General features: G+C 39.9%; 1 protein-coding gene across 1 annotated transcript in view; it reads left to right on the top strand.

Annotated features, from left to right (window-relative positions):
- The window catches only part of LOC126709706 (beta-glucosidase 12-like), a 34,061-nt gene extending 12,830 nt beyond the window's left edge, over window positions 1–21,231 (top strand). Inside the window, exons 14-18 of the mRNA XM_050410386.1 lie at window positions 13,751–13,847; window positions 16,416–16,607; window positions 17,652–17,925; window positions 18,070–18,278; window positions 20,641–21,231. Of these exons, the coding sequence (XP_050266343.1) occupies window positions 13,751–13,847; window positions 16,416–16,607; window positions 17,652–17,925; window positions 18,070–18,278; window positions 20,641–21,231 (1,363 nt within the window). The remainder of the gene's footprint in view (window positions 1–13,750; window positions 13,848–16,415; window positions 16,608–17,651; window positions 17,926–18,069; window positions 18,279–20,640) is intronic.
- The last annotated feature ends 4,174 nt before the right edge of the window (window positions 21,232–25,405 follow it).

Genomic DNA, 25,405 nt, shown 5'->3' with positions numbered 1-25,405 from the left:
AGTCTCAATCATTAAAGACATTTTGCATCAAAATCCAGGAACTTTAATCTTGGATTGCCACAACAAGATCACACACAATATAATGTACCAAGTTTAACAAAGAGTAACTTGTGTAGTGTGTGCAACTAACAAAAACTTGAGATACATGTGAGGTAATAGGTGAATAGTAAGCAATCACAAAGTCTACAAAATTCATCACATAGAATTTAAAAGAGACTATCACCAAAAGAGACTATCACCTAAAGAGTTACATCATATAACTCACACATCTAAGCTTGCAATCATGTAAGTTTCTTGATTTGCCTCATATTGTACACACCAATTTCATTTGTTTGATTTAACATTAAGTCCAATAATGTACATACCAATTTTAACATTTAAACCGAGGCTACACCTTATGTTCTTTTTGTGCATGTGTTACACTTTCTCGAGCACAAAATCTTACGATATGCACTAAGGTGTTCATGATTGGCTAGTGAACAGTGGTGAGATAGTTATTTATGCCTTTCTCTAAAAGTTCAAGTCCAACATTTAAAAACATGTGACTTCAAGATTAAGACATAGTAATCAAAAACCATCAACATCTTTCCCACACAACATGCACTACAAATCTTTAACTAGTAGAGTGTAATAAATAAGCTCGTCAAAGCTAAACAAGGTACATAAACTTGTTATGTAAAGATAATATGGCCAATCCTTGATTATAAATCCAAGATGTGAAATACAAAACACAAAAATCTTTTTGGTTTAAAAAAAATTTATGACCAAAAACAAAAAGCACACATTATGCTAAATGAACAATGCAAATGCAATGCATGACAATGCTTAACTAAGCTATAGAGGGTACACAAACAAGAAATATCAATTTCTTAATTAACCCTTGAGTACATGTACAAACTAGTACATACTCACATAAAATCAAAAATAGCTTTCAAGTTTCTCCACAATGTCAAGCATGTTCTAAATCAAGAGAGATATCATAATTCATGTAATCCTCAAAACAAATAAAACAAGACACAAAATAAAATATTTTTTTCTTTTTGAAATTTTTCAATGTTTTTGGATTTTTTTTTAATAAAAACCAATCTAAAAAACAAAACAACCAAAAACAAAAACAAAACATGTCCATAAACAATTGAAAGAATTAAATCAGGGACAAGTTAACAACACTCACCTTGGAGAATCTTTTCTCACCCATATAGCACAAGTCTTCGCCTTTGTAGGTGAAAATTCATGTGAAGCAGAGTGTATATGAGGGATTACACCAATCTTCTGAGAAAGACTAAAATCCTGCAAATTCCTTTCACAAGCCAACAAGCTTAAATTTTTCAAAATAATATGAAACAATTTATATGGACTTATGGTAGGAGAAATATCATCACATATCCTAGATTGAAACACAAAATGCTTAAATTTCAATTTATGACAATTAGGACGAATGTGACCATGGACACCACAAAAGTGGCAGACAGGAACAAATTTAGGAACATCAGTATTCCTAACAGCAAATCTAGTCTCAGATTTAGGTTTTTGCCTCAACAAAGAACAATTTGGTCTAATATGACCAACAACACCACAAAGGTGACAAGTAGGCACAAAAACAGATTTATTATGCTCTCTAACAGTAGGTTTAGACTTAGGTTTAGAAACTTCAACGTCTACATCAGAACTTTTACCTTTGTCTAACCTAGCAAAATAAGCATTTTCTTTATTATTCCTCTTAAAAGGAGGGATATAAACTTTCTCACTTTTAGGCTTAAGAGAGATAGAAACATTTCTGTTATCAACAGCAGACTTGGTACAAGTCAAATTTTCAATTTTAGCTTTAGATTCAACTAACTCTTGTTCCAAGCTTTTCATCTTCTCATCTTGAGAGGAAATTTGATTTCTCAAAAATTCATTCTTTTTATTAGATTCATCTAATCTAACAATCAATTCCTCTTTTTCAAGATTAGCCAATTTTAACTCTTTCTTGAATTTCTTAGCAATTTTCATAGATTTCAATAATTCCTTACGAAGAGTTTCACAGGCATCAATAAAATCAACAGAAGCATGAGCATAAACATGATCAGAAAGACACTTCAAATTATCCATGACAACAGGGGTCAAGGATCAGCTCTTAGATCAAAAGATCTAAAACAAAAGAGCTACCCGGTCTGATGCCACTTGTCAGTTTTTAGACCCCTTAAAACACAATTTGATTAACCTAGTTAATTAGCCAAGTTGTTACTTAGTCCAAATTCCAAGTCTAGGTTATCACAATCAAACAATCATATCATGCATAGTAGCGGAAAATAAATAAGACAATGATATGATCACCCAGGAAAACCAAACTAGTAAAAAAAAACCTAGGGAGGATTTAACCTAGCTATCCTCAAGGTAAAAAGCAAATCCACTAGAAAGAATCGAAGTTCATACAATAAGACTTACAAGCCCCCACGCTCGACTTCTTATTGCTATCAACTAGTAGAACTTACTAACACGATCACGTGCAAGCTCCGAATTCACGGACTCCTTCTTTCTTTGGCCTTTGCAAAACACAAACACCCCCGTTTGTGACTTTGAGATCCCACTCAAAAGTTTAGCAACACAAACTCTCCTGTTTGTGACTCCAAGACCACCCTTAAAGGTTTAGATCATCAACACCTTTGATGACAAGAGAAGGCAGCAACTTCTACAATACCGGATCTTGAGATTCTTCAAGGAATAGCACCGGTAGAAGATATAAGAGAGCTTTTTAGGAACAAAACCCTAAATACAAAAGAGGCGGCACACTCTTTTCTCTCTGAAAAGCCACATAAAAACGTGCTTAGGGTTTCCTTTATATACTGGGAGAAGTAGATTAGAAACCCTAATCCTAAATGGGCTTGAACTGTTGTTTGGGCTTAATTAAAATTCTGCAGATACGACTTTCAATCGGTCGAGCCTGTCTTTCGATCGATCGAACCAGACAGATTATGAAATCTTCTTCCTGCAGCTTGTATGTTCTTGAATCTTGACTTGAATCACCTTGAGCATTGTCTAAAAAAACCTATAGACTCTAAGATCTATATCTAGACAAGTTTGTGTTCACGATTTGCCAATTGTTCTAAACATTTAGAACCTAACACAATTCAAACATTATGTCAAACAACTAGTGTGCGAAAAATGAACATAAGCTATAATATAGAATTGGAAAAACTATCTAAGCCAAATTAAAATCACAACCCATAGCAGATAATAAAAGGTAAAGATAAAAGGGAAGGAAGATGCAAACACAAAGACAACACGCGATGTGTTATCGAAGAGGAAACCGAAGCCCTCGGCATAAAGCCTCTCCGCCGCCCTCCAAGCGGTAAACAATCCACTAGAAAATGTAGTTGGGATACATGGACAGCAATAGACCCTCCAAGCCTAATCTACCCAGTGCACCTAAGCCCTCCAAGTTTCTTGCTCCAATGAGGTTGCGACGAACCTTTTTCTTTTCTAGCTTCATAGATTCCGCTACTAGATCGTAGCATCAACCAATGTAGATTGGTTCCTTCCTAACTGCTTCCCAGAAAACCAAACAGCCCTCTCACAGTGATGAATATGGTGAGAACAAGGTTTTGGTAAAATGCATCTCAAGGATTTGACAATGGAGAGGAAGAGACTTGAGGAATTTGAAGAGACTCTAATGTATAGATTGTAGGTGAATCAATCTTGTTTTTCTTTAGGATTTCTCTATCAAAATTCTCTCTGGAAGCTCTCTTTCATTTGTGGGTATAAGGGGTATTTATACTGGAGTGAGAGAGGAATGTGAAACGTCAGGTTTTACAAAACAGGAGTGGCTCGAGGCTTGGCCTTGCGACTTGACTAAGTTGCGAGACCCAGTCGCGAGATAATCGTATGGCCAGTTGTCCTGTTTTGTCCTGTAGTGCTCCAGCTAGCATGACTATTCACCTTCTGGCACACTTGGCACGTGTGCTACGTCTGGCGGCTTGCAGCTGCGAGCCACCCGCGAGATCAAGCCGCGAGTCTCTGTTTTCTTGCACATTCTTGAGCAATCAACACTCTATCTCACTCACTACCCTTACAATAAACCCACCTAAATACAGGGTTACTAAATGCTGAAATACAAGCAAATTTGGCATGGAATAAAGCCAATAAAATGGTTGATTAAATTCAACCTTACAATCTCTCCCTTTGGCTATTCCGTGACAAAACCCTAAAACAGACTCTAGACTTAACATGTGAATTGGGAACCGTTGAACAAAACTCACTCACACCTAACTCTAGAAGCTGTGAAGCACTTGAATCATAAGAACATGAAACTCCTGAAACACAACAATACACCATGATCATTGTATACAGAAAAGTATGAAATGCATATGAAACAGGCTTAAAGTGATCAAGCAAGGATGAAGTGAATTTTCAAATCATGGCTTGATCAACCAAGTAATCACCACAATGTAGTGATCATAGTGTTCATTCACACTTGGAATGAACACTAGAACATACAAGATAACAAGAACAAAGTAAGTTACTTGTATGCCTAACACTCAACCAATGCATAATACACTAAGTATATGCATCTAGGAACAATCCTACAAGGGCACAAGAGTGACAGTACTTAAAACAAAATGCAAAACATTTAGATAGAAGTACTGATTTAAACAAAGCATAAAAGGCCACATTAAGCAAGGTACAAACCATAAAGCCTACAAAATATGCATAAAAACATAACCCTAAAAGCTTACATAAGCAACATGGGTACAAAGCACAAAATATCAACATAAACTGAATAGCATCAACATTATATATAAAAAATAAACCAAGTTTATAAGTTATGAGTTAGAAACAAGGATACACCAAACCACAGTGTATCAAACCCAACATATTACTCCCTCTTAAGAGCTACTTTTCTGCTTCTCATCAACAAAAATAATATCTCCCCCTTTTTAACCAGAATGGCCAAAGGGTCACTGTCCATGCTGGGTGGTGAAGCTGTCAAGTTTCGCAGATAAAATATCAATCGGGTCCTGCATGGCTCTCATCCTCTCAGAGTGCTTGGTTTGGACCCCTCTGATTCCATTAAGTCATTCCAGAATGACTTGAAATGAATCTGGAGGTGTATCTGAAGAAGTTGATGCTCTAGTCCTTTCGCCACTCCTCCGGGGTGTTGAGGTTGATGCATGCCCTGCTGCCTCTGCCTCAGTCTCCATTGGGGCACCCTCTCTTTCATCACCTTCATCTTCTTCACCTGGAAGCTGAACACTTATCCTTTTGAAGGTTAGCTTGTTAATTGCAGAAGGTGTGGACATGAGACTGATGTCTCGAGGGATTGGAACACCCTTCTTTCTAAAGATCCTCATGAGCAGACTAGGGAAGATCAGTTTTGGTCTAGAAGTGGTTCTAGTCTCATCCACAATAGTGTCATATATGTGGGAACTGATGTCAATGAAAGTCTTTTCTTTGAGGTCCATTAGAAAAATTGCTTTTGCACTGTTGATTGTAGTCAGCTTCCTTATGGGATATAGGTTGAACATCATGATTATAGTGAGGCATCTCATGTCCACTAGAAAAGCTGTGGTATTCAAACACTTCCCTTCTCTCTGTCCACCAATCCTCTGTTGAACAGTTTCAATAGACAGAATCCTATCTTTGTAATTTACAAACTCCTGATCTTCTAATCCTTCAAGGCCTAGCACATCATCAATGTCATATGCATCCAAAGTGAACTCTTTACCTCTAACCCAGCAGCTTAGATCATCCTCCCTTATCACATCATTTGAATAAAACTCCCTAATCAGGGGTTCACACACAACTGGGAGATCACACAAGAGCTTTTCCCATCCTCTCCCTTCAAAACAGCTGGGGATAAAAGAGTTCCTTAAATCCTCCAAATCCACAAACCTTTCTTGAATAATTCCTGCTTTTAAGAAGAAGTCCTTATATCTCTCAAAGTGAGAAACGGACCTGAACAAGTTAGGGTCCATTTTCATTCTCTTATCTGCCTTCTTTGCAGGTGTTTTCTTCTTTGGGGATGAAGGTGCCATCTGTGAACAATCAGAAGATGCCACAACAACATAGAACAATACATGTGTAGAACTAATCAGTACTATGTTATTAACAAGGACAGAAATGCAACCACACAGAAGAACTTAAAACACTTAAACTTTATGCAACTTAAATCAACCACACGGATGAACAAGCCTAAAAGAGGATACATAAGAACAAACAGGTAAAATGCAGAGGAGTATTAAAGCAGCAAAGATAGAAAACATCCTAAAGACAGATATACGTCAATGAGACATATATTTTGATGAGAATGACATGTCTCAACGAACACAAGACAGATGCACACAATAGATGAACAGGCACATTCAGCATAGTAAACCACACATCCAAAATGAGAACATTTTGAATCAACTCATCAACATAGGATCAGATAAAATGAATAACCAATAAATAACAAACCCTAGCTAATCACATGATGAAGAACAAAACCAACAACTTAATTAATTTCAAACTCAAGCAATAGCATCCACAAGCTAAGCATGAACATATAGCAACAACTGAAACACAAACCCATCTCAAAAACATAAACAAATGCGAATAATCAAGAGGGAACAACACAAAATCAAGTAAAAAAGAGTTCAAGAAAGAAAACCCATACCTGTTACTTGAAGATTTTGAGCAGAGATTAAGCAACAATGGAGTTTGAAAATGGGTACACGGAGTGTTTGGGAAGGAGACAGCTGAGAGAGAAGATGAATAGTCACAAAAGTTCGAGGGAAAACTGAAAAAGATTTAAAAACTGCCCCTATTTTTGCCAAACACGTGTTTTTCGCGACTGAAGTGAGTCGCCACCAAGTCGCCAGGTCAAGCCGCCAAAACACTCAAAGACAGAATTTTGAAAAAAATTTCTAAGTGTTTTTCGCGACTGGAAGGTCTACCCGCGAGAGAGTCACGAGTTGAGCTGCGAAAATCTCTGAGCAACCCTCGCGACTGGACCTTCCACTCGCGAACAAGTCGCCAGAAATGACCCGCGAACACGCGATTGAGGCTCGCGACTTGACTTACCCGCGACTGAGTCGCCAAAACAGGGCAAACATGGATTTTTTGAAATTGTCAGATTTTTCTAACAAAATACTTTCCAAAAACACCTAAAACACTAAAAAATCTTTTTGTGCTTGAATTAACAAAGATTGAGCATGTGAAAACACATTTCATCAAGTACAATCACACAAATGAATATGGCATTTATTGAACATAAACTTGTGTGTTGTGTGTGGATATCAACAATGAGATAGTCCTTAGTCTAATGTGAAGCTTCAATGATCAATTCAACTAAGGCATACACAATTAGCACTAGATCATGTGATCCATCTCAATTATAGAAATATGTATATATGACCTCCCACAAAACTTGATAACATATCTTAGAGCTTTACATTTGACTCCACTTTCAATCATAACATTTGATCTTTTTGATCCTTTGAGACAATCACTTCTCATTGTGAGAGTGATATTTGATATTTCACTTTAATGAACTAGCCTTTGGCTTTTTGAATAAACATTCACTTTAATTTTAGGTCGCTTACCCTTTTTCTTAGTCGAATACTAGAATGTGCGACAGGCTTTTGCAGCTCAATATCTCTTTTCATTTGGAGATTTACATTTGGTGAGCTCTTTTTAGCAAAAACAAAAATAAAGAGTGGGAAGATATATAGACACAAATCTATGCATGTCTCAAGATCATCATAACCATTCACTAATCATTCATGACAAGTTTGAAGATCTATTTACAACAATCACATAGATTTCAAGATTTCTCTCACAGTGATATGAGTGCAATGAAACAAGCTATGCTCGAAAATGCACAAAGCCATTAGCACAAAGGTACAAGGCAAAACAAGTTTTGAGACAAAAACTCACAATGTCAATCAAACTTTTTGATTTTCTAATTTTTATGTAATTTTTGGATTTTTGACACAAGAAGAAAAGGATTGAAAACAAAAACAAAAACCAAAAATATGCACAAATAGACAAACAAACAACCATCAACATAAACAACAAGCAATCAATCAAACATCGTCACAAAGCATAGAAAGTATTAATGCATGGACATGCTGTAATGTTTATGCATGAGTACCCTTTTTCACCCACACGTCACTTGCATTTGGGGTGATTTCCTTATAGGATTGGGTACGGGAGTTAGGGCTTTCAAACCTTCGTGAGAAGCTTTCCAAGCAGTTGGTGAATACACCAATCATCTTCATCATGTTCATCATTCCGGGATCACCATTTTGATCTCTCGATTGTTCACCTGCCCAATTTCTTCTATCATTTCTAGGTCCTCGTAACCTTTGAGGAGTTGTACTATTCTTTGCTCTCAGCTTTTGGCAATTTGGTCGAGTATGCCCTTGAAGTCCGCAATGATGACACACATAAGTTGATCTAGGACCTCTTTGTGGTCGTGGACGGGACTTGGCTCGAGATTCAGACCTGCCCACAGATTGATTATGGGAATTCAACAACCGTTCATTCCCCACATTTCTCTTCTCCTCTATCTTGGGCTTCTCAACAGTAGGACCAACATCAGCTGATTCTTCGGCCTTTATAAACTTCACTTCTTTAGTGACATTTCCAGATGAGCTACTTCCTCTGGTATATCCCAACCCGGATTTGTCTGAAAAGCACTTTTGTGATGAAATAACATCATCTAGCTTCTTGGTGGTGACCCTCTCAATTTTAGCATTTGCTTGCACAACCTCTTACTCAAGAAATCTCACTTTTGTGTAAGCTTCTGATAGCTCACCATTCAGTGTTTCTATCTCACATTTGGCCTCCCTATATCGGATTAGGAGACTTTTATAATCCTCCTCTGTCTTCTTCATTTTTCTCACAGCTGCCTTGGCCACCCTTGTGTACTCACCCGACTTCTCCAGGAGTGAGTTATAATTCTCTTGAAGATTGGCTGTGCTTTTATCTTCTTCAGCATCTGATTCTTCAACAATTCCCATTGATTCTTCATCACTATGTTCTCCAAGGTCTCGTACAAGCAGATTCAACTCGTCTGAAGACTCAACATGAGCAATAGTCATAAAAGCTGAGTAGTTCCCCTCTCCATCACAGCTTTCTTCAGATTCTGAGTCGGATGAATCTGAGTCACTCAATGTCGTGGCATACACTTTGCCTTTCGATTTCAAATAATTCGGACATTCTTTCTTAAAGTGTCCATACCCGTTACATTCGAAACAAGTGACACCTTGTGTAGGTTGGGATTCTTTTCCATCTTTCTTTTTGAATTCCCTTTTTTCCCTTCCTGAACTTTGGAATTTTCCTTTATCACCAAATTTGCCATTATTTTTGAATTTCAAGAATTTTCTGAAATTTTTTACAAGGTAAGCAACATCTTTGTCAACCACATCTTCTCCCGATGAGTCATGATCTTCCACCTTCTCATTAATGGTCTTAAGAGCAAGAGATTTACTCTTCCGTTGATTGGGCAGCAACATCTCATAGGTCTGAAGAGAACCAACCAGCTCCTGGACTTTGATGTCATCAAGGTCCTTGCTCTCTTCAATCGCTGTCACTTTAACACGAAAACTTTCCGGCAATGATCGAAGGATCTTCCTTACAATTTTAGAGTCCTCCGTTTTCTCTCCCAAATTGAACTTGCTGACAATCACCTCATTCAGCTTGCTATAGAAAGAGTCAAAGGACTCATCCTCACTCATTTTTAGCTCCTCAAACCGAGTGGTTAGCATCTGCAGCTTGGTGTCTTTTACCTTCTTCGTGCCTTCATAAGTGGTCTCCAATATCTCCCATGCTTCTTTAGCAACGGTAATGTGAGAGATCCTGTGAAATTCATCTGGAGAGACACCACAGAAAATAGCATTGAGTGCTTTACTGTTAGCATTTGATGCAGCAAGTGCTGCCTTATCCCATGTGGATTTGGCTTCCTCAGGCCTGGTCCAACCTATCTCAACAGCATCCCAAACAGACTCATCAATGGAACACAAAAAAGCTCTCATGCGAACTTTCCAAAAAGCATAATTACTACCATCAAAATATGGAGGTGCATTTAGGGATTGAGACCGATCCATCTCAAAAGGGAGTCAAGGATCACACAATGGTAATGAAACCACAAGATGTGTACCTGCTCTGATACCAATTGAAAGTTCAAATATGTGTATAAATACCCTTGAACGTTTAGACCCCCAATTTACAACTTAACCAATTCAAGCATTATGTCAAACAACTAGTGTGCGGAAAATGAACATAAGCTATAATATAGAATTGGAAAAACTATTTAAGCCAAATTAAAATCACAACCCACAGCAGATAATAGAAGGCAAAGATAAAAGGGAAGGAAGATGCAAACACAAAGACAACACGCGATGTGTTATCGAAGAGGAATAGAAAATGTAGTTGGGATACATGGATAGCAATAGACCCTCCAAGCCTAATCTACCCAGTGCACCTAAGCCCTCCAAGCTTCTTGCTCCAATGAGGTTGCGCCGAACCTTTTTCTTTTCTAGCTTCCCGAATTCTGCTACTAGAACGTAGCATCAACCAATGTAGATTGGTTCCTTCCTAATTGCATCCCAGAAAACCAAACAGCCCTCTCACAGTGATGAATATGGTGAGAACAAGGTTTTGGTAAAATGCCTCTCAAGGATTTGACAATGGAGAGGAAGAGAGTTTAGGAATTTGAAGAGACTCTAATGTATAGATTGTAGGTGAATCAATCTTGTTTTTCTTTAGGGTTTCTCTCTCAAAATTCTCTCTGGAAGCTCTCTTTCATTTGTGGGTATAAGGGGTATTTATACTGGAGTGAGAGAGGAATGTGAAACGTCAGGTTTTACAAAACAGGGGTGGCTCGCGGCTTGACCTTGCGACTTGACTAAGTCGCGAGATAACCGTATGGCCAGTTGTCCTGTTTTGTCCTGTAGTGCTCCAGCTAGCATGACTGTTCACCTTCTGGCACGCTTGGCACGTGTGCTGCGTCTAGCGGCTTGCAGTCGCGAGCCACCCGCGAGTCTCTGTTTTCTTGCACACTCTTGAGTAATCAACACTCTATCTCACTCACTACCCTTACAATAAACCCACCTAAATACAGGGTTACTAAATGCTGAAATACAAGCAAATTTGGCACGGAATAAAGCCAATAAAATGGTTGATTAAATTCAACCTTACATAAATGGATTTTGTTAATGGTTGCATTTGTGCATATGTTAAGTAGGAATTTAATGTTCCTCACTACATTGGAAAGCCAAGAAAAAAAAAATCCCTCTTTAGCCAACAGATGTGCAATTGTACCAAAAAATGTGATCAATTATTGTAAGGTTGAATTTAATCAACCATGTGTTGGCTTTATTCCATGACAAATTTGCTTGTAATATAGCACTTAGAAACCTTGTATTTAGGTGGGAATCATGTAAGGGTAGTGTGTGAGAGAGTGTGAAGAAATGCTCAAGACAGTGCAGTGAAGAAGAGACTCGCGGCTAGGACTCGCGGGTGGCTCGCGGCTTGCAAGCCGCTAAAAGTTGCTCACGTGCAGAGCACGCAGGGGAGCTGAACAGTCACGCCACCTGGAGCACTACACGACAAAAATCCAGACTGGCTATTAAGTTAGCTCGCGACTTGAACTCGCGACTCAGTCAAGTTGCGAGGTCAAGTCGCCAGCCAGCCCTGTTTTTGGAAAAACTGACTCTTCGTATTTCATTCTCACACCAGTATAAATACCCCTCATTCCCACAAGATATGTGTGGCTATTCAGAAAGAAAAACCCTAAGAGAGGTTTCTTCAAAACACCCACCCAATTAGAGAGAGCTACTCATTCTTAGAGAGAAATCTTTGTAGTCTCTTCTCATTCCCTCTCTCATTGTCATACCTATTGAGAGGAGATTTCTATCCAAACACTACCCACACCCATTCAGAGTGTTGAGTGTTTTTGGAGCTTTGGGAAGCATTGGAAGATGCCAAGGATGGCGGATGCTACGGTCTAGTAGCGGAATCTGGTAAGCTAGAAAAGAAAAAGGTTCGGCGCAACCTCGTTGGAGCAAGAAGCTTGGAGGGCTTAGGTACATCGGGTAGATTAGGCTTGGAGGGTCTATTGCTGTTCATGTATCCCAACTACATTTTCTAGTGGATTATTGACCGCTTGGAGGGCGGCGGAGAGGTTTTACGCTGAGGGCTTCGGTTTCCTCTTCGATAACACATCGTGTGTTGTCCTTGTGTTTGCATCTCTCTTCCCTTTATCTTTGCCTTTTATTTTCTGCTGTGGATGTGATTTATAATTGGCTTAGATTGATTTCCAATTCTGTTTATAGCTTATGTTCATTTTCCGCACACTAGTTGTTTGTCATAAAGCTTGAATTGGTTATTTTGTATTTGGGGGTCTAAACGTTCAAAGGTGTTTATACACGTTTTTGAACTTTCAATTATAATTAAAAACTAAATGTTATCTACTATCTTCAGACACTTGTTAACAGGACCTTATTTAATTTTTTTTTTGGGGATTTGTGACATATTAATTAATAAGCACCACTGCGCACCCTTAGCTTGATAGTCACTTCATATTTATAAGTGCTTATAGGTGTGGGAGGGTAAGGGTCGAGGTTCAAGTCTTCAGGAGAAAGATTCACACACATATACACTTAGATTAGGCTAGAGTAGAATTTCTATATTGTACATAATAATAATAATAATCTCTAACATACTTCACCTCTTCCCAAAAAAGCATTTTTGTCTCATATTTTTCTTTAAACAAAAAAAATATATATTAAAAAAAAATAGATACTAAATGGACTAACTTCTTTTATCTAAATGAACAAACTAGTAAAACTGAAAGTTTTGACTTTTTGCTAGTGTCGATACCGTATTTTGTTCAGCCTCGATTCACGTTTCAAAACAAAGGCTAGAAAATCAAAAAATTGAAAAATGGTGTAAAATTATAAGTTTCAAAGCCAAAAAGTGTAATAAATATATAAATAAATAAATGCAACATGATTGAAATGTTAAAGACCAAATTGACACGACATTGAAATGTTAGAGGCCAAATTAACTAAATTGAAAAATTAAGGATAAAATTGAAATACGGTATAAAAGATATGGATCATTTATATAGTTTACCCTTATATTTTTCTCCATTATTAATAATTTCAAATAAATATCAAAATAATATTAATAATTTTATTTAAATATTGATGACCTTACAATATTTACACCATTTATTTTGTTTTAACAAGATCTATGACAGAATTTGAGGATACTTATACCCAATTGATTTTTTAAAAAGAAAGAAAGAACAACAACAACAACGTAAAATATAAACCTTCACATTCCTATCTTTTGGTATTTATTTTTCTTCATTTTCCCCGCTCCACCTTCCTTTCTTCCATAACTGAACTCCAAACAAGAAATAAATTGTATATGTTATGATTGTGAGGCTTAAGTACTAGTTCAATTTTTCTTATGGCTCTAATTACTAGTTCTTAAATAGTAAAAGAAAAAAAAAATCCTTTGGTGCTCTTTAAGTACAATATTAATTTACAATGAAATTGCAGAAAGGATAGCGGAAAGAAAATCACTCATACTAATTAGCAATTAATTACCAAGAAGCAGCTTGTAGCATAGTTTCATAATTTGGTTTACAAGTATTAGTTTATTGTACATGAAGACCACCTCTTTGGTGGCATTCTTTAGAATTTGTTCACCGTCAGTATGCACAAATTTAATAGATTTATGTATGAACTTAAAAATTTCATTGTTATTTCAGGTATTTCGACCCATTAATAAATGGTGACTATCTGCAAAACATGAGATCTCTCGTTAAAGATCGATTACCCAAGTTCACCAAAGAGCAATCCAAACAGGTAAACGGGTCATTTGATTTTATAGAATTAAACTTCTATACTGCTAATTTTGCAGCTTATGCCCCTCAACCAACTGGTGATAGACTAATAGAGCAAGTTTCTCGATAGATTCTGTTAGGACATATGTGATTCAATGATAGGAACATATATCACTATTTTATGTAATTGGCTAATCCTTTGACAAAACGCACTTTACTTGTAATTAGGTAGATCTAGGATGTGTTTTAAGAAATAAGGTTTCAAGTTCAAGTGTTAAAACCATGCAAGTCTGTCTAAGAATCAAGTCAGAAAGTGCTGTTCATTAAAGCTCAACAGTTAGCATCTATCGAGGTTTAAAAGCTGCTGAAACTCGTGGCTCGACAGCTAGCTCAATAGATGGCTATCTATTGAGGTTTATGAAACTCAGTTTTTCAGGATTGTTTTTCATCCAATCCGTGAATGTATGTTTGGGCTTTCTTTTCTCACAACCCTAAACATATATAAAGATTATTTTAAAGGCCGTAAAAGGTTACAGAAGTTGCAAAAGAGCACAGTTGCACAAGTGTGAAGAAGAGTGTAACCGGAAACCTAGTTTGCCCTAGTTCTTCATTCTCTTCAAGAGGTTGCTGTGTTTTGTACACCGTAGAGTTTTGTGACCAAGAAACTTCATGATCTTTGCAGCCAACATCCTTCTCAGCCAACATCCTTCTCAAGTTGGTGATCAAGTCACGTACTGGGATCCACGCAATTGGTTAGTCACATACTGGGAGCCGTGCATTGAAAGGAGAGATTGTCACTACTGAACAAGTCCAATTAGGTATTGGGGTAAGGGTTCAACTGTAGGTTGGTATAAGGTACTCGGATTCCTTTACTTATAACCGCTTGTTTTGATAATAATGGATTCTCGGGAGTGTTAACCTTAAAATCACCTGATGGGGGTTTTGCCATGTAGGTTTTCCCCATTTGTAAACAAATCATCTTGTCAATTTATTTTCCGCTGCATACTTTAGTTAATTAGTGATTTGTTTGTGCTGCCACGTACAATTGCGTGTTAATTTGATTAATTAATAAACTTGGCTAATTAATCAATTAATTCATCACAAGAGGTCAATACATTTTTGGCCTATCAGATTCTAGTGCTAATCTTACTAGTACGTACAAATTCAACACCCGAAGCCATTCTTATGAGTTTCTTATGTATCTAATGTGGTAATAATAACTAGACCATTTTTTTTGCAGCTTCACGGAATGGGATCCCCATTGGTCCCCGGTATGTACCAGCTAGCAAAATACATATCAACATTTTTGTTTTAGTAGTTAGAGGAAAAAAACAAACAACATTTTTGTTTTAGTATATTGATGGTACTAAATAATTATAATATGATTGATGCCATATAACTGACATGATGAATATCTTTAAAAAAAAATTAATCTTTTATGTTGCAATTAAAGATATACACATTGTTTCCTAGAAAAAAAAAGAGAAAAAAAGAAAAAGAAAGATAAACACATTGTGTTTTGGCCTTAAGATAGTATCCCTAAAGAATTGCAGGCTGCTTCAAGTTGGCTCCATGTTTATCCTTGAGGATTTCAAGATCTTTTGCTCTACATAAAGAGGAAGTATCACAATCCACTAATTTACATCACTGAGAATGGTAATTTCCTCTAACTTCTTTTTTCTTACATTATCCCATAAGGTCATGAAAAATTGGAATGCTATTGGTAGTTATTAGATTTCCATTTGAAACTAAATTCTCCCAACTATATTTGTAGGAATTGATGAGTTCAATAATGCCACCTTGTCACTCAAGGAAGCCCTTGTTGTCCCCCAAAGATTTGACTATTACTATAAACATCTTTTGTATCTTCATAGGGCTATCAAGTAAGTGCAATAGCTCTCTCTCTCTCTCTCTCTCTCTCTCTCTCTCTCTCTCTCTCTCTCAAACACAATTACACAATTATAGAATTCTAACTGGATTTCACTTCTTTCTTTGGTATATATAGGGATGGTGTAAATGTTAAAGGACACTTTGTGATAGAGATTTTTTTACTAAGAACCAGACACGTCATACAAGAGTAACCGACGATGCCTACAGGTCCGTCGGTCCTTCAAGAGTAGACAGAAGGACTAGAGCACTGGCATAAAAAGCGACAAGGCCACACTAAATCCTGACAAGGCATACTGTCCGAAAGGCAAATGAAGGGACAACGGGGGGAATTGAGAGTCGACGGGTTTGGCATGGCCTTACTTGACCCTCACAGAAATTCACATAAGGAAACATCTTGCTAATCACGTAAGATGGACCTGCTACAGATTCATATCTCCTCATATGGAAAGACACCCTAAAATCTTGAAAACCCTAATACTAAATCTTCTCCATAAGGAAAAATCCCCACTCTCAAGGGATCTTGGTTCCCACCAACTACTATATAAACACCAGACCTCTACTTTTCTCAGGTACATAGAAACTCTCTAGCTCTCACTGTAAAGTTCATGGAGATTTCTCATTCACTAACTTGACATTTGGAGAGTTTTTGGCCGGTACCACACTGGTGCCTTCTGTTTGGTCCCTTTGTTCTTATTCACAGGTACCTATTGAAGCGACTTGGAGCCTACAACTCACTAATGATTTCATAACATCATCAGTTGGCGCTGTCTGTGGGAAACGAGTGATAAGCTATATCACCGTTTCAAAGACAAAGAGTTGTATGGTCCTGACACAATCAATGGCCACTACCAACCAAGAGACCGGGAACCCGCCAAACATATTGGAGAGGCAGGTACAAACCTTTGTTGCAGCGGTTGAATTGCTCACTCAGTAGAACCACAAGTTGGAACGACAGCTAGAGTAACAAAATGATCAAGAGCAGACAAGATAGGGATGAACGTGACAACAATCGTCCCCCGATGAATGATCACCAAGAAAGGGATGACTAAGAGGAAAGCAATGTTGTTAGCAGATGAGATCAGTAGGATACTAGTCGTCCCTTCGAGCTGGAAGTCGGCGTGTTGCATATGGCACAAGAGATGCAGACGACGAAAGAAAAAATGGACATGATGATGAATGCCCTGAGAGGACAAGCATCCACCAACTTGGATGAACTAGTCTAGCGGACTGACTCACCCTTCACTGCACATGTGACTTCTTTCCCCATTCTGGCCAAGTTCTGAATGCCATAGGTGGAGGCATATGATGGTTCGCAAGACCCACTAGACCATTTGGAGTCGTTCAAAACCCTCATGCACTTGCAAGGAGTTCCAAATGAAATTATGTGCAGGGCCTTCCCTACTACTTTGAAAGGGCCAGCAAGGGTATGGTTCAACAAACTTACCCCAAACTTTATCTCCACCTTCAAGGAGTTGAGTGGACACTTTGTCACGCACTTCATCGGGGGACAAAGATACAGAAGATCCTCAGCGGCCATACTAAGTATTATGTAGTGGGAAGATGAAAGCCTAATGTCATACGTAACCTGTTTCAACAAAAAGGCCCTCCTAATTGACAAAGTCGACGACAAAGTCCTTGTCACTGCCTTCACCTGTGGGTTATGACTAGGGGAGTTTCTCTTCTCCCTTTACAAAATGATCCAAAGACAATGGCCGAGATGCTATACAAAGCCACAAAATACATGAATGTCGAAGATGCGATGATAGCCTGAAGGGACGAGCCAAGGAAAAGACAATGGCAAGATGACCTTCGTCCAAACAAAAGCAGAAAGGTAGCCCGGCCGAATGAGTGAAGGGAAGATAGGAGATTGAAACCCGATGGGGAGGATGGTAAACTTCACCCCTTGAATACCCTGCTGGATCAAGTCCTCATGCAGATAAGGGATGATGTAGCGCTGACATGGCCAGACAAGCTGAAGGGTGATCCAAGCAAAAGGCCCCGAAACAACTATTGTCACTTCCATCGAGACCATGGGCATAACACCTCTGAGTGCTACGACCTTAAGCAGCAGATCGAAAACCTACCAAGGGACCCCGAGCCCAACCGACGGTCTGAAGAAAGGCCCAAAGCCTTGCTCGGAGAAATAAGAATAATTGTAGAAGGAAACACTATAGGAGGATCATCTAAAAAGGCAAGGAAGACATATCTACGTATGGTGCAAAGCGTCCAAATCTCCAGATGGCCTCCAAAGGTAGCAAGGGCTGACAACCCAGTCATCAGTTTCATAGAAGACGACGCTAGGTGACTACACCACCCTCATAACAATGCCTTGGTTATCAACCTGTCAACTGCAGATTTCAATACTCGAAAAATTCTAGTAGATAACGGGAGTTCAGCAGATATCCTCTACTACCCAGCATTCCAGCAGATGAGGATTGACAGAGAATGCCTTCTACCATCAGATACACCATTAGTAGGTTTCGGTGGCACCAAGATCTTCCCTATAAGGACCATCACCTTGCCAGTAACCATTGGGACATACCCTCAGAAAGTCACTAGGGAGGTTAGTTTTCTTGTAGTTAATTGCTCTTCTGCCTACAATGCCATCATTGGTCAACCCACGCTTAACATATGGAGGGTAGCTACATCCATATACCACCTGCTAGTAAAGTTCCTAGCAAAGTATGGGATAAGGGAGGCACGAGGGGACCAGATGGCCGCCCCCAAATGTTAAGTCTCCATGCTAGAAATGGATGATCACCTACAAGTGTTGAACATTGAAGAGAGAAGGGTAACAGTAGAACCCATGGAAGACCTAGAGGAAGTCTCCTTAGGCAACAACATCCCAGGCCGAACCACGTGTATCAGCACACAAGCTGACCCTTCGGTTAGTGAAGAGTTTGCCTTTTTCCTGAAGACCAATCGAGATGTCTTTACTTGGAGTCATGAGGACATGCCAAGGATCAGCCTTAGTACCATGGTACACAAGCTCAATGTATGCTTGTTCATCCACCCAGTTCGGTAGAAGAAGAGGGTCTTTGCCCAAGTAAGGGATAAAGTCATAGTTGAAGAAGTACACAAACTACTGGAGGCAAGTTTCATTAGGGAAGTCTACTACCCCGAATGGTTGGCCAACGTGGTCATAGCCAAAAAAGCAAATAATAAGTGGAGAATGTGCGTGGATTTCACCGACCTAAACAAAAGCATGCCTGAAGGACAGCTATCCACTCCCATGCATCGACCTCCTTATAGACTTGATGGCTGACCACCAATAGCTGAGTTTCATGGACACCTTTTCTGGATACAATCAAATCAGGTTGGATGAAGCAGACCAAGAGAAAACCTCATTTGTCACGAGCCAAGGACTTTTCTGCTACAAAGTCGTGCCATTTGGATTAAAGAACGCAGGGGTGACGTACCAAAAACTTGTGAATAAGATGTTTGCACAACAAATTGGGTGAAATGTAGAAGTATATGTAGATGACATGCTCGTAAAGAGCACATGAGAAGTAAGCCATTTAGACGACCTTCGAGAAACATTCAATACTGTAAGGTTGAATTTATTCAACCATCTAATTGGCTTTATTCCGTGCCAAATTTGCTTGTAATTCAGCATTTAGTAACCCTGTATTTAGGTGGGTTTGTTGTAAGGGTAGTGAGTGAGATAGAGTGAAGATTGCTCAAGAGTGTGCAAGAAAACAGAGTGTCGCGGCTGGGACTCGCGGGTGGACTCGCGGCTGCAAGCCGCCAGAAGCTGCACACGTGCCAAGCATGCTGGAAGATGAAAAGTCATGCTAGCTGGAGCACTACAGGACAAAACAGGACAACTGCCCATACGGTTAACTCGCGACTGGATCTCGCGACTTGGTCAAGCCGCGAGCCACCCCTGTTTTGCCAAAACCTGACGTTTCACATTCCTCTCCACACCAGTATAAATACCCCTTTAACCCACGATTGAAAGAGAGCTTCCAGAGAGAATTTTGAGAGAGAAACCCTAAAGAAAAACCAGATTGTTTCACCCACAATCTATACCTTAGAGTCTCCTCAAGTTCCCCTACTCTCTTCCTCTCCATTGTCAAATCCTTGAGAGGCATTATACCAAACCTGGTTCTCACCATTATCATCTCTGTGAGACAGTTGTTTGGATTTCTGGGAAGCAGTTAGGAAGGAACCAATCTTCATTGGTTGATGCTATGGTATAGTAGCGGAATCCGGGAAGCTAGAAAAGAAAAAGGTTCGGCGCAACCTCGTTGAAGCAAGAAGCTTGGAGGGCTTAGGTGCACTGGGTAGATTAGGCTTGGAGGGTCTATTGCTGTCCTTGTATCCCAACTGTATTTTCTAGTGGATTGATTACCGCTTGGAGGGCGGCGGAGAGGTTTTTCGCCGAGGTCTTCGGTTTCCTCTTCGATAACACATCGCGTGTTGTCTTTGTGTTTGCATCTTCCTTCCTCTCTATCTTTGCCTTTATATTATCTGTTGTGGTTTTATATTATTATGGCTTAGATAGTTTTTAACCAATTTCATATTATAGCATGTGTTAAGTTTCCGCACACTAGTTGTTTGACATATTGCTTGAATTGGTTATTTTGTTTTTGGGGGTCTAAACGTTCAAGGGTGTTTATACACGCTTTTGAACTTTCAAATACCCTCCGCCTCTACGATATGAAGCTCAACCCTAGTAGGTGTGTGTTTGGCATGGCATCAAGGAAGTTCCTAGGCTTTATGGTGTCACAGCGCGGGGTGGAAGCTAATCTCGACAAGGTTCGGGCTATAATGTAGATGGTTCCTACAAAGAACAGCAATGAGATGCAAAGCTTGAATGGCAAGGTTGCAGGCCTTAACCGTTTTGTCTTTAGGGCAATGAACAAGTGTCTACCCTCTTTAAGGTGCTAAGGAAGGCTTTCAAGTGGACCAACAAGTGCTAGGGGGCATTTGAAGAACTGAAGGCATACCTCGCATCCCCACCATTGCTCAATCTGTCTAAGCCTGGTGAAGAGCTTGCCCTCTACTTAGCTGTATCCCCAACGACCGTTAGTTCTGCTATCAAAGCACAGGCTTTAGTTGATTTCATTGCCGAATTCACGACAGGGAAAGATAAAGAGGAGAAATCAATGGCATGGATGATATGGACAAACAGTTCATCTAACCAACGGGCTGAAGGAGCTAGGGTCATGCTACGATCACCAAAGGAAGATACAATAGAATGTATGGTCCGCCTCCAGTTTTCAATGACCAACAATGAGGCCAAATACGAAGCAGTCCTCTTAGGCCTTGACTTAGCTAAAGTAGCGGGAGCTGAAGCAGCTATCATACACTATGATTCACAAGTTATGGTTGGATACATTAATGGCGATTATAAGGCAAAAAGGGAACAGATGAAAGAATTGAGCATGGTCAAAAGCAAGATGAGCGAGAAATTCTCAGTTAAGTTCATACAAATCCCAAGGGAAGAGAACGAACAGGTAGACCATTTGGCCAAAGCAGAATTCGTTGAGTATATGGATATCACTAGTTAGGTACTATCCTTCATCCAATATTCCCTTGCCATTTACAAAATGGAAGTACAGGTTATCCCCCTCTTAACTGGACGACACCGATCATATCCTACCTTAGGAATGGGACATTGCCGGAAGATTACGACGCTTCTCATAGGCTGAGGATACAATCTTCATGTTTAGTCATGATGGGAGATGTCCTTTAAGGGGTTTATCTCGTTCGTATCTAAGGTACCTGATCCCTAATGAAACAGACTATGTCATGAGAGAAGTACACGAAGGAATATGCGGGAACCATTCGAGAGCATGCTCGCTGGTTTATAAGTTGATACGAGCTGGATATTATTAGCCCATTATGTAGAAGGATGCCCAGTCCTACGTAAGGACGTGTGACAAGTGCCAATGCTTCAACAATATCATATGGCAACCAACCAAGGAACTTACACCGATGAGCGCCCCTCAGCCTTTCGCCTAGTGGGGATTAGACATAGTTGGACCCTTCCTCATCGCCATACAGTAGTTCAAGTTCCTCATCATAGGGATCGACTACTTCACCAAATGGGTCAAGGTAGAACCATTGGCCACTATTACAGAGAAAAATGTCTGAAGCTTCAAATAGAGAAGCATCATTTGCCACTTCGGAATTCCTAGGGTCATCGTCTCTGACAATGGAAAGCAATTTGACAATGATGCATTTAGAGATTTTTGCCAACAGTTGGGGATCAAGAATCATTACTCTTCTCCTGCTCACCTCTAGGCCAACGGACAAGTTAAAGTCACAAATCGATCCCTGCTCAAGATAATCAAGACTCGGCTTGAGGGGGCAAAGGGCATATGGCCAGATGAGTTACCCGGTATCCTGTGGGCTTATAGGACAACGATTCAAACACCTATAGGAGAAACACCTTTCCACCTCACATACAAACACAAGGTCGTCATCCCGGCAGAAGTAGGACTGACCAGCCATCGAGTATCACATCATTATGAAGGAAGTAACAAAGAAGGGATGCACCCACAGTTAGATATTCTTGATGAAGTCAGAGCAACAGAAGAATAGGGGATGGTTCGTTATCAGGACCTTATGGCAAGGCACTACAACACCAAGGTCAAGCCTTGTCATTTTTAGATCGGGGACTTGGTCCTAAGGAAGGTAACAATAGCCACCAGAGATCCCTCACAGGGTAAGTTGGGCTTCAATTGGGAAGGACTCTACAAGATCGCCGACTACCATAGGAAGGGGACTTACTACTTAGAAACCCTCAACGGGAAGAGGCTTCATCACCCGTGGAACATCGAGCACTTAAGGAAGTACTATTAGTAGTAGTCGGATGCAACTTATTTTATCTCTTTCTTTTCGTTTTTCCATTTTTATATCAAAAGTTAAATGTCAAAAGATGTCGAGTTTCTTTTTAGCTCTTTTATTATTAATAAGACTTGGATGCATTATTAGAAATGTTGCTCTACTCTCTACCCTTCAGTGGACCATCTAAACCACGCTAAGTCCTACTTATGGGGCAGACGAACGACCAAGGATACTGACGAGTACCTAGTTTTAGAAATTCTACCAAGTTCTACCTACAGGGTGGACGGACAACCAAGGATACCAACGGGTACTTGGTTTTAAAAATTTTACCAAGTCCTACCTACGGGGTGGACGGACAACCAAGGATACCAATGGGTACCTGGTCTTAAAATTTTTTATTAAGTCCTACTTTTGGGATGGATGGAGGATCAAGGATATCGACGGGTACCTGGTCCCAAAATTACGTTAAGCCCTACCTATAGGGTGGACAGATAGAATGAAATGTCAACAGTACCAATACAACAGAGGCATACACGATTGGAATGAAGACAAAATATAAGTATGGGCAATGGATAAAAATAGTAAATGTAGCCTAAACAGGTAAATGTTTTTACATAAAAACCCCAAAAGAAGGGGGCATTAATTACTGTCTTACAAATAATTCTACCAAAAAAAAAAAAAACCTTAAATACAAAGGAAAAGAAAAATCAAGATGGAGGAGCATTAGGAGCAATTGGGTTCATGCTGGGCAGACCTTCAGCAACAGTTGAATTCTCAGCGGACAGGACCATAACAGAGTCAAGATCGTCTGGGGTAGGTTGGGTGATGACCACGCCGTCGGTGTCCTTCACCTCCTACTCAATCATGTGAACAAAGTTAATGGTCTCATCGCTGACGGTGTCATCTCCTCTATGCTTTGGCAAGATTGTGTTGTTTATTACGATCTGGGAAAAGTTGAGGTTGGGATAAGCGGCTTTCACTTGCTTCAAGCAATCCTTGAACCCGTCACCATAGTAGATGCCACACGCATCAAAGAAGGGTTGAGAAATATGGAACTCCGCCACGGCGTCGACTCCGGCTTTCTCCATCTACTTACAAAAAGTAGCTAACTCTGTCAGTTGGTCTTTACTTTCTCTGCCTCCTCGAGCCGATAGGTCTCCTCCGTGAACACTTTAGTCTTGGCTGTTAACTCCTAATTGAGGGTATAGACGGCCTCCGAGTATTGTGCACTCTCCTTGTTCTCAATCTCCTGACATTTGCGGTACTGTCAGATCACCCCTTCACTGGCCACACACCTGTCTTGAAGGGCCTTTATATGCACCAATGCCTAAAACAAAGCATGACGGTTAAAATCGAGAGGAAATATTTCTAAGTATAAAATATAAGTGATGGGGACATACCCTTGATAGGTCGTAGAGGCTAGAAGCCCCCAAATCCTCCAAAGAGTGTTCACTACAAGGATCTAGTTCCGTCTCCTTGATGATTGAGGTGACCATCTCCGGCATAATCCTTGTGAGTGACTAACCTTTGGACGGGGCCAGGAGCGACGAGTCCTTTCTTGATCATCAAACCCTTCCCGACTCCATGACCAGGGGGAAGGGGAGGCAATGGAGCCTTCAGTTGTTGCTCCTCAATCAGTTCACTCGTCCCCTTCTTTGACGGACGGTCTTCCTTGGCATCATTCTTTCTCTTAAGTGTGGCTTTAGGGGCCACATTAGGAGCCAACCTTAACACCTGCTCCTTCTGCTTACGCATAGCGGCAGCTTTCCTCACCAATGCTTTCTGCCTTCCTACATCCATCTCTGAAGAACAAAAAAAAAAAATAATAATAAAGACGACGAGAGTAAAACAAAAGTAGATATGCACAACAGGTAAGCAAGGAAAGAGAACTTACGACAGTGGGAGAAGGCTGGTAACCGACGGGCTTCTGGCTTCAGCATTGGACCACCACAGAAGGCGTGGATAGTATCAAGTGTAACTAAATCCTTCCACTTCCTCTGCTTAAAGGGGATCTCCAAGACGCGCCTAATAAAGCTCTCCTACTCGTCGGTAATCTCTGGACAGATCTGGGCTGGAAACAACAAGAAATATATATAAGTATTAGGAGAAGCAGACGATGTAAAAAAGAAAAAGGGGCAAACGACACACCTGACTCCCTAACAATACCCTAGGTATTATTGAACCCGTCGGGCATGCTATCCCACTCTTCAAGTCTACACACCTAATCCATCCCCTAAACAAAAAATTATCTGTTCTTCCAGTTTCTATTCGAATCAGGCATTTTCGACACCAACCTAAGTGACGTCTTCCTCGCTAAGAAATGATAAATGCCATTTGACAAGGTAATCTATTAGGGCTTATAACAGTGGAAGAAATCGTCAAGGGTAAGGTGACAATTGCCACCACTCAGCTGACCTCATATCACCTCGGCCCCTAAGAATATCTTTCACGCATTTGGGGCTATTTGGCTAATGGATAACCCAAGATAGTTAGCTAGCTGACGGTGCAACTCCGTCAGTGGCAACCTCAGACTTGTAGCAAACATGGCATCATACATACTGAGGTCTACTATCTTCCCAGAGTAACACCTTTCTTATTTCCTTGGTAGACGAATGGGAATACTATCTGGGATTTGGAAATGATTGCGAAGTTTGTTAAAAACGTTTGGCGACATGGTTGGATAGAAGTCATTCACCGTCCATATAAAGGGAAGGATGAAAGGCCTAGGACCATCACCAACCTCTTGACATTTCCCTTCCTTGTCAACCATCCCTTTGTCACCCTCATAATTCCCCTCGCGTTCTCCTTCTTCCTTTCCTTCCTCATCCTTGTCACTCATAGCCTTCCCCTTATCTTCTTCATACTCCTCGTCCTCCTCAACAAGGGAGTGAG

Source organism: Quercus robur, chromosome 1 (genome assembly GCF_932294415.1).
Source record: "Quercus robur chromosome 1, dhQueRobu3.1, whole genome shotgun sequence".
NCBI lineage: Eukaryota > Viridiplantae > Streptophyta > Magnoliopsida > Fagales > Fagaceae > Quercus > Quercus robur.
The sequence above is the reverse complement of the archived record's forward strand: the minus strand, read 5'-3'. Positions and strand labels throughout refer to the sequence as shown.